This window comes from Phascolarctos cinereus, unplaced genomic scaffold (genome assembly GCF_003287225.1).
Source record: "Phascolarctos cinereus isolate Bilbo 61053 unplaced genomic scaffold, phaCin_HiC Scaffold_9;HRSCAF=440, whole genome shotgun sequence".
NCBI classification, from domain to species: Eukaryota; Metazoa; Chordata; class Mammalia; order Diprotodontia; family Phascolarctidae; genus Phascolarctos; species Phascolarctos cinereus.
In genome coordinates, this window is record NW_027556402.1 from 170,845,777 (window position 1) to 170,861,652 (window position 15,876).

Sequence of the window (15,876 nt, forward strand, 5' to 3'; positions counted from 1 at the left end):
CTTGATTTTTTTTCCCTTTTATGCCTTCACGGAGAGAATCCCTCAGCTCTTTCTTTTGCCTACTTGGTCAGTGTTAAAAATCAGTTGTACAGATTTCTAGTTTTCCTAGAAATTCAATAGCTTCTGTGACTTTTGCATGAGTACTATTTCTTCCATCTTGCTCATTTTCATTCTCTCAGGTGGCTACATGAGAAAACTTCTATAGGAGTAGACAAAATTTCCTATTTGGACCATTACTGCTAATCTCAAATTCTTTTATTTCAAATTTTTATTTATTTATTTAGTTTTCAACATTCTAATCTCAGATTCTAATGATTATATAATTCATAGGTATCCCATCTTCAACAGTCCTCATTTGTGGAGTATAAGAAATGAAACCTCTAAAACTTAAAAGGGATATTGGGAAATTTTAATGATGATATTAAGATATTAACAGATATTAAGAGTTTAGCACAAATGCTCATTTATTACCTGCCACATACATGCAGGAAAAAAGAATAATGGGAAATTTAGACTGGTAAATTATTTATTAGGCAATGAAGGAAAGTAAGCTTGCAAGTTCAAAACAGTAGGCATCAGTACAAAATGTAAAGGAAGCAATGGTCTCTACCCCCTAAAGACTTGCAAAATAAATAAGAACTTTAAACACTGATTAAAAGGAAAATGAACAGTGACTATTCTTCTACATTCTAAAATTTTAATATAGAAAGACATTTACTTTTTATTGTAACCTACTTCCTGTATATTTGAAATTTACTATCAATTTACATTTACTTTCCATTACAAGTGATATCTACAGTATTGACTCAAAGGATTTCAAACAGCTTCACATGTATTTTCTGAATATCAATGAATATCAAAAAGCTTAGTAAAAAAAAATGCCAGTGAATCAATAAAATCGTTTGAATAACTGTTAGCAATAGCTCATCATCGTTTAATATGCTTATGAAACTTGAGTAAGAATTTTTTTAAAGGCCCAACAAGTCCCTATTATTTAACATGTAAAAAGGCCTTTGGATCTTGTAGATGTTACACGTAAATCTTTCTCCTTGCTTCTTCAAAACAACCATGTTAAAAAAAAGTTTTGAGGGGATTCTAATATCTATTAGACAAATAAAACTGTTGACATTCCAAAAAATATAAGTTCAAACTGAAACCTTGATCAACATAAGACCCGGGAAGTCATATTTTCCTACAAAATAACTGGAAAACTGGCTATTTTTCTTTTTCAATATATTCACAATAAATATTTAAAAAAATGACAAAGCTAACTAGAAATTCTACCAGATCTCACACTTCCCTTTGTGTCACAAAATAGCACTATCATTCCTCAGTTGTAGAATGAAATGGGCAAACCAAATGAATTTTTAGGGCCCTTATAACTATAACATTTGATGATTTTATGAACATAAACACTTCTGCAATCCTTGTGTCAAGGAACAACCAAAGAACTACATAAGTAAAACTTCAGCTGTCAACTGGTAATTAATTCTCTTTTCATCTCATTATCTTTCTGATATCTCAGCTCAAAAAGATATATTTCACTTCTGATAGAAATTCTATGTACCCTAAAAGTCAAAGGAGAAAATTTTAATATAATCAAACTATGTTGATTTGACCTTTTCCAGGAATTTATTAAAATATAAATGTTAATAAAGACAAATAAAAAATACAATAATACTTTGATACTTCAAGGGATTGTAAGCTCATCCAGTGTGAGTATTCCCTCCAATGATAATAATAATAAAAATAATACCTAGCATTTTCGTAGTGCTTTAAGGTTTGCAAAGTGCTTTACAAATAATATTTAATTTTATCCTCATGACAACCCTGGGAGGTAAGTGCTATTATAATCTTTATTTTATGGATAAGGAAACTGAGGTAGACAGAGATTAAGTTGATATGCCAAGAGTCCCCTAGCCAGTGTCTGAGGCAACATTTGAACTCAGGTTTTCCTGACTCCAAGTCCAGTGCATTATGCAATGCACCAACCACCTTCCTGCCATGAATGCCCACCCTGTATGACTCTCTTCCACGCCTTCTCAAAAATTCTCTAAATATAGCACTCCAACAAACTTGGGGCCTTCCTTTAGTGTTCTTGACGGTCAATGAATGAGTCCACAAGCATTTATTAAGCATCTACTATGTGCCTATTGGCAACTCCTATTGGCTGTTCTTTTCTTCTTTCTTTTTTTTTTTTTAAACAAAGCCGCAACAAAGTTGGCTACTGAAGATATAAGGTAAAAAATAAAACTGATTCCTGACATCAAGGCCCTTACTTTATACTGGAGGAAACAATATTAACACAGATAAGTAACCAGAAAACATATAAACAAAGTAAACACAAAATAACTTTGGAGGAGGGGACTAGCAGGTAGGGGAATCAAGAAAGGCCTCATGTAGGAATTGGCAACTAAGTTGAACTCTGAAGGCATCTCAGGGTTCTAAGAGGTAGAGGTGAAAGCAGATTCCAGGTACAAAGGGAAAGCCTGCACAATGGTACAGAAGCAGGAGAAGTAATATTGTATACAAGGATCAGCAAATAGGCCAGCTTGGTGGGAAAGCAGAAAGTGAGTAGGACAATAACGTACGATTACCCTAGAAAGGTAGGCTACAGCAAGATTCCAAAGAACTTCAAATGCTTCAAGACTCTGTCCTGGGCCATTCATTCATTCATAATCTCTCTCTCTGTCTCTCTGTCTCTTCTGTCTGTCTGTCTGTCTGTCTCTGTCTCTGTCTCTGTCTCTCTCTCTCTCTCTCTCTCTCTCTCTCTCCCTCCATTTTTTGGCATATTTAAAATTTCTGGACAATATGATATGGGATTTTTTTCCTTCTCTCTATTTTCTCCAGTGGTTGTTATAGTTATTGTCTCTGATGTTTTGATAAGAATAGCTAAACAGATACAAAATATTTCTTTTGCTCTACTGCTCATACCTCAATAGTTGCTCATAGTTGCTTTTATCAAGGTTTCATATAATTAATAAACAGTATATGCTTTATGATCAGTAAAGGTTTTTCACCTAGTATGGTGTGAAAAAACCATTTATATTTATATAAATGAATAATAGCCAACCTGTGCTTTTCTCATATATACCAAAGGTTCTTTTAGATGTTCAGGTGGCGCTGCAGGATGCCTAGGTAAAGGAAACCTGGAAAAAAAATATATGAAAAGAGATTAAAGGTTTACATTACTTGTGACAATTTGTAGGTTCTGTGGATATTTTTTAGTTGAAGTATTCTTATTTCTACTGTATACATTATCAATGAAATAGAATGGTTATCAACAGTGCTAAGGTCAAGATACAAAAGGCTAGTAAATTTTTATTTCTTAGTTCAGTAATGGTAACTAAAAATTACACAGCATATTAAAGTTTGCAAAAGACTTTACATGTAGGATGTCCTTTAAGTCTCACAAAAATCCTGTAAGGTATGTGATACAAGTATTGCTATTCCCATTTTACAGATAAGGAAATGGAGATTCAGAGAGATTAAACAACTTATCCATAGTTACCTAGCTAATAAGTGTCAGAGGGATTTGATCCCAGATCTTCCTTACTTCAAGTCTAGTACTGTGTATACTACAAGGTATACTACACTGCTTCTCTAACTTGATAGTATTGATTTACTTGCTATATTTTAAATATTTAAAAAGCTCTATCTATATTAACCTTTTCTCAGTGCTCTAAATCAATTTTTCTTGTTTTTCCAAGGAACATAACAATGCCCTGAAACAAATCTCAATGCTTTATATATATATATTTGTGTGTGTGTGTGTGTGTGTGTGTGTGTGTGTGTGTGTGTGTATATATAATATATCAGATAAGCAAATTTATAACATGTTTTTACTTTTAGGATTCTATTTTCTTTCATAATCATACAAAATTCACATTGAAATTATCTTCAATTACATGCACCTACAGTCAAGTAGATCCAACTAGTAACCTAATAGAGGAACTATGATGTTCCATGAGATTAGTTTCAGAAAAACAAGGGAGATCCTCCATTCTGGCATAAAGTTTAAAAGAAGCATGTCAAGTGAAGCAACTCCCTGAAGTTTCCTAATATGCCCTAAGAGTTTAGGTAAAATGATCACAAGTCAACGTAAGATATTTCAAAAGGGAAGTCAAGGTATTAGGCTGTCCCATCAAACAGAAAATATTTGGTATCTTAAACCTAGAATTAATTACATCTTTTAGAATGTTCTATCTAAACTGCTTCACTTGCTTATGTAAAAAAAAATTTTTTTAAATCTGTAATCTTTCTTTTTCTCCTCTAAAAATGTTTTAATTCCCAAACCTCATAAGCCAATTGACCAGAGGAGGGGATCTACATAGTTGTATGGGTATTTCAAGCAATATCACATCTGCAAAAGACAAAGCAGTGTACTTTGTACAATATGTATAATTTATAAATTCATATAATTTGAAGTAAGAGCACAGTGAAAATCATTCACTTTATTTTAAAATTAAATCATCTCTTTTCAGATTCAAAATCTTGTTAACATTTACTAGTGTCTTAAGTAATAATGTAATTATCAGAAGACTTTATCCAAAATACAGATGTGGAAGAAAGGACATCTTACAGTTTACTAAAATTTAAGACAAGATTTAAATTAAATAAGGTCAGAGGCTATGAGGACTCTTTGTTTTATACAAATGGGAAAAGTCTAAAGGAGATGCTTCAACCCAAGAAAATACAGAAAGAAGCCACAAAGTATTACAAGGCTATCTAGAACTCAATGTCAAATTTGCTCTTCAAAAGCAAGAAGTATGAACTAATAATGATAGTTTTGTTCAAGTAAGAGATCTAATTACATTTTAAATGTTTTAATACTAGATTTCTACCTTTCCCCCTAAGTTTTAGATCCCCAGCTTCCCTTGGAACAGTATCATAATAAAGAAGAGAATATCTAGCAGCCCTAGTCACAATGTTTGTTGTTGTTGTTGCTGTGCAGTAGTGTATAACTCTTTGTGACCCTGTAGACCATACTGTCTATGGGGTTTTCTTGGCAAAGATACTGAAGTGGTTTACCATTTCCTTCTCCAGTGGATTAAGGCAAACAGAGGTTAATCGACTTGCCCAGGGTCACACAGTTAGTAAGTGTCTGAGGCCTGATTTGAACTCAGGTTTTCCTGACTCCAGACCCTGGGCTCTATCCAACAAAACACCATTATAACACTAGTATTAGTAGATAAGAAGGCCATAATGGTTACAAACACTTTATATTGCAGTAAGAAAAATGCATTATACATTACTAAGTGCATAAGAGAAAGGATTTTGTTAATGACAGAATCAAATCTTTTTGAGTCTTACTCGATTTGCTTACTGCAATATCTCAATAGATCTGTAATCTTACTGAAACGGGTACACTCTCCAAAGGTGAATCCATGCCTTCTCACCCTGTGCAATTCTTGATCTCACTGTCCCCTAGAAGTCTACAGAGGAACTACAGAAAGGCAACCTCAACTATCCAGAACAAACAAAACTAAGAACCAGAGTAAGCAAAAAAAAAAAAAGCCTAAGAGCAACCAAAAGGGATGAGTCAAAGATAACTCACCAAAATATGTATATGTAGGATACGTCCTCACACTATCACTTAAGAATCTGTTTACTCTTTATAAATAATTTTAATAGACCTGGCTATCTCCCATGCCACAAAAGATATACCTGGTATAGTGGCACTAGAGTAGGAGTTAAGGGGATGTAATCAACATTATACTGCTAATTAGCTATAAGTAACTACAGGAAATTTTCATTCAAAATGGTTAATTTTTAAAAAGTTTTCCTATATAAGTTATCGGTAAAGTTCACATTTGTGAGTTATCTCATTCTTCCTAATCCTGTGTAGGATAAATGGATATATAAATATAAATATATAAATATAAATCTTTAGTCTATTACAATAAAAATCAAAAATACTTATACCAAGTTCATTAGTGAATTTCCACAGTAAGGTTAGGTGTAATAATATGTCAACACTAATATTTTTTTAAAATGTTAATTGTAGCAAGAACATTATACACAGCACCTCTTCTAAGACCTCCAAATGTTTTCACATAGATTATTTCATTCATCTTCACAACATCCTTATGTGGTAGTTAAGGACAGGAAATGAGAATGCATGCAGCGTGACAGAGAAATCTAAAAATAGGTGGAAAAACTCACACAGTCAGTTCACTATAAACAGCATTCTGAAGTTTCTTCTCCCAACCTGTAAAAATAAAATGCTTTCACTATATAGCTTTTAATGAAAAATTATATATTTCTACAAATTATACAATGTGAAACTATGTTATCATATTAATTTTCATTCCCTAAAATTTTCTTACACACCCACCAAGCCCCAGTGGCTAACACTTGGTGTCAGGGCTATCATCACTGAGTCAATTCTCCTTGATGAAATAATATTACCCACCATTTTCTTGGGCTAGAAATCCCTCTTTCCTTTTGTCAGGATACACAGTATCTCTGGGTGTCTTGTAAAGTGGTGAAAAACACTGGACGAGTAATAAAGGGATCTAATACTTGTGGAAGATACAAGCTTTTTGGGCCTCAGATATAAAATTAGTTTGGACAAAGTGAGTTTTTAAAGTCCTTGCCTATACCATCCCCCCCCAAACACATTTTAACTTGCAATTTTACCTCCTTTCCTTTTTTCAGTTGGGGAAATCAGATAAAAGTTGTGAAGAAAGAGGGAATACAAAGGAGAAAAATTAATCACGTTTGTTAAATTTATTAGATAACTCATTGTGCTTAATATATTTTTTCATGTAGGATAAAAAGTCATTTAAATTCATTAATGTAATTAGTCATTTATTCAGCACTTACTGAGTCTTCAGAAACTTTCTACAATTAGAAATTCATTCACTCTTTGGGTTTACTACTCATTCTTTTCTAGACTGTAGCAGAAGTAAATGGGGCGGGGTGTGTGTGTGGGTGTGTGTGTGTGTGTGAGAGAGAGAGAAAGAGAGAGAGAGAGAGAGAGAGAGAGAGAGAGAGAGAGAGAGAGAGAGAGAGAGAGAGAGAGAGAGAAGTCTTTTAGAATGACAAAAAATTAAAACATACAAACCTGATATTTTAAAGAACTCCTTAATATCTTCTTTGAGTGATTCAAGTTTAATCTCGGGTTTCTGAAGACTAACCTGTTATGTTGTAAAAAATAAATGAATAAATAAACTTGTTAAAATTAAGCCTTTTGGTAGATATTGACCTGTTCAAACCAAAGTAGATAGAGTAAATGCATATACACTGCAAAGAAACACAATTTCCCTATCTTTTGGAAAGCCTGACAAAAGACTTTATCACTTCTCCCTAAAACAGTAAGAACATGGATAACAGTTTGCAATCCACTCAAAATACAAAGACTTGTAGTTTATATATATTTACCTTTTTTATATGTAAACCCCAGTAAGAAAGTAATAGATTTTAATACAATTTCCCTTTCCTTGTGTACATAAATTTATTAAATATATCAAACTCAAAGGGACCTCTCATCCCCATTTTGAATTCTTCTATACATGTGCTTAGACATACATTTGTTCAGTGGCTAACCCTCTGGATAAGTTTTTATAAGAGTACTGAGGGATACATATTTTTATGTATTTTCTTAATTTTCCCTAAATTTGCACCAAATAAACATGGGTTCTCTTGTTCTTAGTAGAGACTATCTTCTTTATCTTCATCATGCTTTCCACTCAAATTATACTTTTTGTTCTAATTTTCTCCCAAAACAGAAGATAGTATCACATAGGGGAAAAAAAGTTTTAGATTCAGAGTCAGATAACCTGGGCTTGAATCCTATCCCCACCTGTATGATGTTATTAAGGTACTCGCTCAATAAATGCCAGATACTGTGTTAGGTGGTGGGGATACAAAGAAAAAAAAATTAAATAGTCCCTGCCCTCAAGAATCTTATCATGGGAGACAATATATACATAAATAAGTATAAACATACTATTTACAAAATAAATACAAGATAAATTAGTAACTGAGATGTATCAGAAAAAAAACTTCCTGTAGAAAGTGGTCCTTGAGATGACTACTGAAAGAAACTAAAGACTCTATAAAAGGTAAAGATGAGGAGGAGATGCATTCCAGGAAAAGGTACCCGAAGAGAGCAGAAGCCAGTAAAAAGGCACAAAAATGGGAGAAATAATTTGCGAGGATCAGCAAAAAAGCCAGTTTGGGTGAATCACAGAGTATAAGAAAGGGAATAATGTATATAATAAAGTTGAAAAGATAAATTGAAGTCAGGTTGTGAAGGTACATATTTGACCCAATGAGTAGGGTACTCACATGGTAAGACCCACCCTTCAGGAAAGTCATTCTCAAAGCTCTATGGTGCTTTTGACTGGAGAAGGAAAGACTTCAAAGAAGACCAGTTAGGAGGCTATTGCAATGTTCAAGGTGAAAGGTAATAAGGGATTGAATGAAGGCAATGGCTCTGAGAACAGAGAAAAGGAAATAGATGCAAGAAATGTTGGGGGTTGGGGGGAAGGGTTAAAAAAAACATTAACAAGATATGGCAACTGATTGGTTATGTGGGATAAGAGAAAGTGGGGAATCAAAGTCAATACTGGTCTATGAACCTGAGTGGCTGGAAGAATGGTGGTGCTCTCCACATAAACAAAGATATTTTGAAAAGGAATGGATTGGGATGGAGGTAGGAGGGGGAGAAAGACTAATTCCATTTTGGACACATTGAGTTTGAGATACGTACAGATATCCAGTTTGAAATATCCAATGGGTGATTGGATGTAAGGTACTAAAGCTAAGGAAAGAAAATAGGACTGGATATGTAAATTAATGAGCCATTTGCACAAAGATGATCATTAAATCATGAGTTTTAATGAGTACATCAAGGGAGAGTGTAGAAACAAAAGAGAAGAGTGTTCAGTACAGAGCCTTGAAAAAGAACACCCACAATTAGAAGATGTAGTATGGAAGATGAACTGGCAAAGAAGCAGTCATACAGGCAGAAGAGGAGCCAAAAGAGAGTAGGGTAATTAAAATCCAGAAAAGACAGTGTCTAGGGGGAGAATGCAGTCAACAGTGTCAAATGCTGCAAAAGTCAAAAAAGAAAAGGATTGGAAAAGGCCATCCAATTCTCATTCATTAAGCAATCATTCCTATGTGACCAACAAGATGGAGGATTAGACATTTCCTTCAAACCTCATGACCTCTCAAACTTCTTCAAAATAGGAATTAAGTCCAAGAGATAAAGCAATTTCAGTTGTCTCCATGGTACAGGACATTAAGAAACCAAATAAGGTAAAAACATGATGAACTAATAACAGAAAAAAATCCCTAACCCCTAATACATTTGCTCAGTAACTCCTCCGCCACAGCTGTTCCCAGAAGCAGGGCTACAAAAGCCAACCCACAGGCTTACAAAAGAACTCAACTCTATACCCCAACCTCCCTCCTCCCAGTGTGCGGATCTTCAAATGGAATAAATTTGCCCAGGCTGCAATAGCAGCATGGTAGCACTCTGTGTCCCAATAGAGCTAAGGCAGAGAGAACAGAAAAAACAGAGAAAAAAGACAGGCCCATGTGTGCGAGACTGTGTAGCATTCACTAAGCCTGAGGAAAAAAGTCCAACATCCATCTGGATTTGTTCTGTTCCCCCTCAGAAGTCACTTGGGACAGAGACTACAGCTGGTAGGCTGTGAATTGTTCAGTGTGGAATGAGACTGAGAGAGCTTTAAGATGCAGCATCCAGGGAAACTGCCATCAAAAAGAGAGTAAAAAAGAGAGCAATAGGGGAAAGTAAGGGAAAAAATTGAAATTACCAAAGATTTCAGGAGGTAGAAAACTCAAGTAATGACCTTGAGCACAAACAGATAAGGCAAAAGGGAAGATAACAAACTTAGAAGGAAAAATGACCTCCAAATCAGGTAAAAGAATTCAGTTATTTGTGAAAAAATGGTGGAAGACAAAGGAAAGTAATCAATACTAAAAGAGGCAGAGGAGCTTTGTAGATTCCCAAGAGAGCACGGAACCACAGCAGAATGTTCCCAGGTAGTTTAAAAATTAAGTACAAAATGTGAAGGAAGAACTTATGCCCTGTGCAGCAAAAATAATTAGCCAAATAGAAAAACTTGAATCTACTCTAGCAAATCTCACCAAAGAAACAAAGGAAATGATAACTAATTGCTAACATGAATACATGGAAGTGAAGAACAATCTTGGAGAACCCAAGAACAATAACAATAACAATAAAAGCATCATAATCTCCATAGAAGCAAAGCATATTAACTGTACTTGAAGACAGGATACATAAAGACAACTTAAGAATTATGGGGCTCCCAGAAGAACATGACAAGTCAAAAAACCTGAACACCATAAATCAATAAGTAACACAAGAACAATGACCAGAACATTTGAACACAAAAAAAAGTACCAGTGGAAAGAATCCATAGATCCTCTAAAAACATAAACAAAAACAAAAACTCATTCTGCAAATTCTAAGACACATACAGTGGTTATTAAATCTAACAATTCCACCAACAAAAAAAAAATTCCAGTGGCCAGGAGAAAGCCCTTCATATGAAAAGAAAAGCAAATTTGAAAAACACAAGATTCTCTGCAACCCCAGAGGGAATGGAATATGTTCCAAAGAGCAAAGGAGCTCAAGATGTAGCCCAAGGTGACCTATTCTGCAAATCCAAGTCTAACTGTAAATGAAAAAAGATAGACATCCAAAATATTCCTAAAAAGAAAGCCTGACCTAAAGAAATTATTTGCTTCTTAAACACCCCAGAAAACAAATATAACGGAAAACAAATACAGCAATCAAGAACAACAAAAATAAGGTAACAACAGAGAGATCATTAAGAGTTTTCTTTCTAAATGTACAGGAAATGACATAGGTGAAAACAGAACTCAAATAGAAGAACAGAAATATTCTTGGAAAAATAGGCCTGAAACACCATGAGCCATGAACCTCACAACACTCCAACTAAAAGGTGAATCAGTGTTTTCAGTGAGACCAAATTACAAAATGGTAGCACACATAAAAAAGAGGAAGAAAAAAGATAACATGTGATGTACCCTAAACAAGCAAAAGGCTAACAGTGAAGGTAAAATAATTATTACAGTCTTTTAGGAAGAAGACAGCCTGGAGCAGGGCTTCTTAAGCTTTTTCTGCTTGTGACCTTTGTTCTACTTTCCCCAGCATTTGTTGGTGCTGCGTGGCCTGAGGACATGTACAGTGCAAAGTGGGCATGCTTTGTGTTCAGAACCCAGGCTGCAGTGAAGTTGTGAGATTCAGCAAGCACTGCCAGAAACACCTCAGATTCATTACATGTTTGATTTTTAATTAATTTTTGGTCATTGCACATTCAGAAACATTTTACTGTTGCCAAATTTTTCATGACCCCTTATTGGGCTGTGACCCACAGTTTAAGAAGCACTGGAGAGGAGAATGAGAAAAGAAGCAAAGGGAGGGATTGAAGCAGGGGAAAGGGAAAGAGGTAATTCTTGTTTTAGCCATGAAATGGGGTAGCAGTGATGAATGCTCCTATGGGAGAACAGACATATACTATAGAGATAGAGACCTTATAACAGATATGATCTTCAGGAATTTCCTTCCTCAAGACAAGGAGAATCAGAGCTCCTGGGGACAAAAGACAGTATGTGGATCTGTTTTGTACTTTGCTTCTTCTTTTTTTTAAAAAAATTCTTTATTATAAGGAATTGTTCTCTGGGAGAGGTAGGAGAAAGAATACAGTGGAGTATACAAGTGATGTAAAAACAAAATATGTAAATTAAAAATTATTTTTAAAAAGAAATTGTTCTGTCCTAAGTCACCAGTGATATTGTGAGGTGACCTAACCCTTGCCTCTACGCAAGTTGGGTTTTTTTCTTAAAAAGTACTGAAACTATTCTTGAGACGTGATTGGCTCAGGGGACTAACGGCTCAAGCTGTCAACATCACTTTCTGGTTGCCTGAGTACAAAACAGCCAGGAAAAGCGCTAAGAATTCTCTGATGTTTAGCTGACAGACCATTATGGACAACTAGACAAGGGAGCTTTGCTTAGCTGAATCAATTCAGGATATCGTCTGAGCATATATTTGTTGAATATCCTTCTCCAGCTATGGCTAGATAAATCTCCTTTGTTAGTTTCTAAATCTACGTATCTCATTTCATTCCAATATTGTACACAAACTATGAGGGGACTGTCCTGAAGCAGTCCCAGCACAGGACAATTGGTACAGTTGCATAGAATTGGAACAGAATGATCTAGTTGAAGTAGGCAGTGCAGAGGAAGGTTAGCCCAGACTGGCTTCCATGTTTCCAGAAGTTCTTCCGTCGATGCCTCCATAAACAGGGTTGCTCACCAAGAGGTTCCTCTCAACCCTGCAAAATTAGAGAGCAAATTTGCTTGTGGCCATCTAGACTAGTAATTTAAGCCTCTTTCAAATTCTACTAAAATATTTCCTTCAAAGCAGTCATTTCTGGGAACTGAAAGTGATTTTCCCTACACTAGAAAAGAACAAAGAAGATTAAGGAAACCTGCTCTTCCTTTGAAGAGCTATTCTGCTAAAGGTCAGCATTGCTAATGCCTAGGGCAGGGGTGGGGAACCTGCAGCCTCAAGGCTAGGTCCTTAAGTGTGGCCCTTTGACTGAATCCAAACTTCACAGAACCAATCCCCTTACTAAATGGATTTGTTTCCTAAAATTTAGACTCAGTCAAAAGGCTGCACCCAAGGACCTAGAAGGCCACATGTGGTCTTGAGGCTGCAGGTTCCCCATCTGTGGCCTAGGGGAAGGCCTATTGAAAGAAAATCCCTTTCAGCTTTAAGGAAGTCATATTTAGGAGTGATTGGTGAAATAAATATTCGATTTCGAACCGCTTTTTGGATATGATCATGTAGTTGAACAAGCAGTTCTCAGTCATGTATAACTGTTTATGGACATAGCCAGTTAGTTAAAGAATGTCATAAGGACCTCAAACCAAGGTAGATCCCCGGAATTTTAAGATCATCTAATAATTGTACTTAAGGAAGTGACTGAAGGTTGGGGTTTTTTTCTTCTAACTTTGCATTTGAAAAGCTAACTGAAATTTATGCCACTTGGACACTGTTGTGATTCTGATTCCTCCCTGAAAATCACTGAAGGGAGGAACTTGGAAGGACAATGCTTAATTCTGCCTAGGAGTCTAGAGAACTTCCTGGAACTGAGGATGTGGGCAAATGTGTCAATTGTACCCCCAGTTCATTTGCTGAGGATAGGCAGGGGCAATACATCAATTTTAAAAGTTTCCTCTCTCATTGCCATGTTGTCAGCTGTAACTAAATCTCAAATGTCCCCTAAAGACCTCAGATGTTCTCTGCCAATCTAGCAGAAATGGCTCCTGCTTACACATAGTAGAGAGAACACATGTACTGGCCTAGAGGAGCCTCTGGCTTTTTAAAACAAATGTGCTTTGTGTCTTTCCCTGAGCAGAGGTGGGCAATCCTGAGGAGGACATTCCTGGTCTTAGTGACAGTCTTGTGAGTCACATGTCTCAGTGATTCCTCAGTGAGGGGCAACTGCAACAGAAGGAATTTCCCACACTAAAGATGACCACTGACAGGACTGGGATCCCAATGTTTGGAATAACTGGCCAGTGGCCTTGACAGTTTATGGAGCCATCTTGTGGTAGCTCCTGACTGCATCAACTATGGGAGATCAGCTGAAGCAATGACATTCTGGCTTGCACGACTCACCTCCAACAGGAAAGCAGAACAGACATGAGAAGTAAGAGCACCCACAGTGCTCCTGTGAAGCACAGAAGGACAGGGGCAGCACAGCAGCCCCCAGAACAGGGCTACAATCCATTCATTTACAAATGATGATTCAGAGGCAGAGAAAGTTAAATGCCTAGTCTTCCAAGCTAATAAGTTCCTGAGGTAGGATTTAAAATCAGGTCTTCCTGATTTTAAGTCCAATGTCCTAACTACGGTGTTATGCTGCCTTCCACATTGTCTCCTCCATTAAAATGTAAACTCCTTGAGCTCAGGGACTATTTTTGTTTTCTCTTTGTATCCCCAGTATTTAGCACATTGCCTGCAACATACTAAGTGCTTAATAATATACTCACTGATCTTTGCCTCAATTAATGTAAGACCTTACATTTGTCCCTTTAAATTTCTTCTTATCAGATTCATCCAAACATTTTAATCCATCCAGATCTTTTTGGACCCTGATTCTGTCAACTGCATTAGCTTTATGCTGTCTACAAATAGGACAAACATGTTATCTTTGCCTCTATTAAAGATACTAATGTTAATATTAAATAGAATAATAGAGCCATACCCATATACAAATTGTCCAGGTACTCTAATGAAAACCCCCTTCAATCTAGTTATTCCACTTCTCTTGTTAGCAATATCAGCAAGGGAGGTGATGTCAAATTCTTTGCTAAAATCCAGCAAACTATATCTAAGCATTATGTATTGATTTACCAGTCTGAAAGAGGATTTAACACCTATTAAAAGAGGAAATGAAATTAGTTTGGCACGACCCATTCTGGCTCAGTGATCACCACTTCCTTTTCTAGACATTCACTATCTCTTTAATAAAGCAATCTAGATGTTTGCTGAGAATCAAAATCAAATTCACTGGTGTATAGTTCCATACTCCACTCTCCTTTTTTTGAAAATTAGGGCAATACTTGCTCTCCTCCAGTTCTATGTCACCTCTCCTGCTCTCCACAATCTTTCAAAGTTCACTAACCATGGCTCAGTAATAACATCTGCCAGTTTTCTCAGTATCCTGGGATATGGTTCATCTGGGCCTGGTGATAAGCTCATCAAGGGAAACTCTGTGCTCTCTTATCATCTCTCTATCTTTGGTTTAAACTTCTTATTGGCCATTTTTGTTCTGTTCTATTAAAGGCAAAGATCATTCTTCCAGCTGGAGGGGGCAAAAAATCAGCAAAATAATAGTTCAATGAATTGCTTGGCCCTTTCTCCAACAGTAGTTATCATAGTCCCATCCACCTTGGGCTATAATACTATCTTTTTTTTATACTCCTCTTTTTCCTAAAATTGCTTTTTATGTCCGTGGCTTTCCCAGCCACCCTCAGCTCATTTTGAACTTTACTGAGAGCTCTTAATAATATTCTTACAGGACTTGTGCTATGCTTTTGCATTATTAATTTTCTGAGAAACATCAAGTGGTAGAGGTTGGCTAGTATATAGAGTACATAATGGGGAAGAATGTGAGATAAGTTAGAACCAGTTGCTTTCATCCTCTGTGCATGTCTTTTAAAAACATGAATTTATCAAAAGTAGGCCAAAAAATATAAAAGTAAATAGTGTTAAGGCTATCAAGAAACATGCACTCTGATACATTGCTTTTTTAAAAAATTAATTAATTTATTTTTAGTTTTCAACATTCACTTCCATAAGACTGAGTTTTAAATTTTCTCCCTCTCTCATTTCCCCCCCCCATGGTGTACAATTGAATATAGGCTCTACATATACATTCATGTTAAGCATATTTTCCCATTAGTCATGATCTAAAGAATAATTAGAACTAATGGGAGGAACCATGAGAATGAAGCAATAAAACAAAAAGCAAATAGTATGCTTCCACCTGCATTCAGACTCCATAGTTTTTTCTTTGGGTACGGATAGCAATTTCCATCATGAGTCTTTTGGAGTTGTCTTAGATTCTTGTGTTGCTGTGAAGAGCCAAGTCTAACAAGGGCAGTCATCGTACAATGTGGCTGTTACTATGTACAATGTTCTCCTGGTTCTGCTCATTTCACTCTGCATCAGTTCATGTAAGTCTTTCAAAGTTTTTTTGAAGTCTGACTGCTCATCATTTCTCATAGCACAACAGTATTCCATTACACTGATATTCTATAACTTCTTCAGCCATT

General features: G+C 35.8%; 1 protein-coding gene across 3 annotated transcripts in view; it reads right to left on the reverse strand.

Annotated features, from left to right (window-relative positions):
• The window catches only part of TBC1D19 (TBC1 domain family member 19), a 126,658-nt gene that overhangs the window by 98,542 nt on the left and 12,240 nt on the right, over nucleotides 1-15,876 (reverse strand). For all 3 annotated transcript variants that reach the window (XR_002325617.2, XM_020992260.2, XM_020992254.2), the window contains exons 2-4: nucleotides 7,070-7,142; nucleotides 6,166-6,211; nucleotides 3,074-3,149 (exon numbers count right to left, since the gene is read on the reverse strand). Coding sequence is in view for 2 of the 3 variants with exons in the window: in XM_020992260.2 (XP_020847919.1) it covers nucleotides 3,074-3,149; nucleotides 6,166-6,211; nucleotides 7,070-7,142 (195 nt within the window). In the remaining variant the exon portion in view is untranslated. The remainder of the gene's footprint in view (nucleotides 1-3,073; nucleotides 3,150-6,165; nucleotides 6,212-7,069; nucleotides 7,143-15,876) is intronic.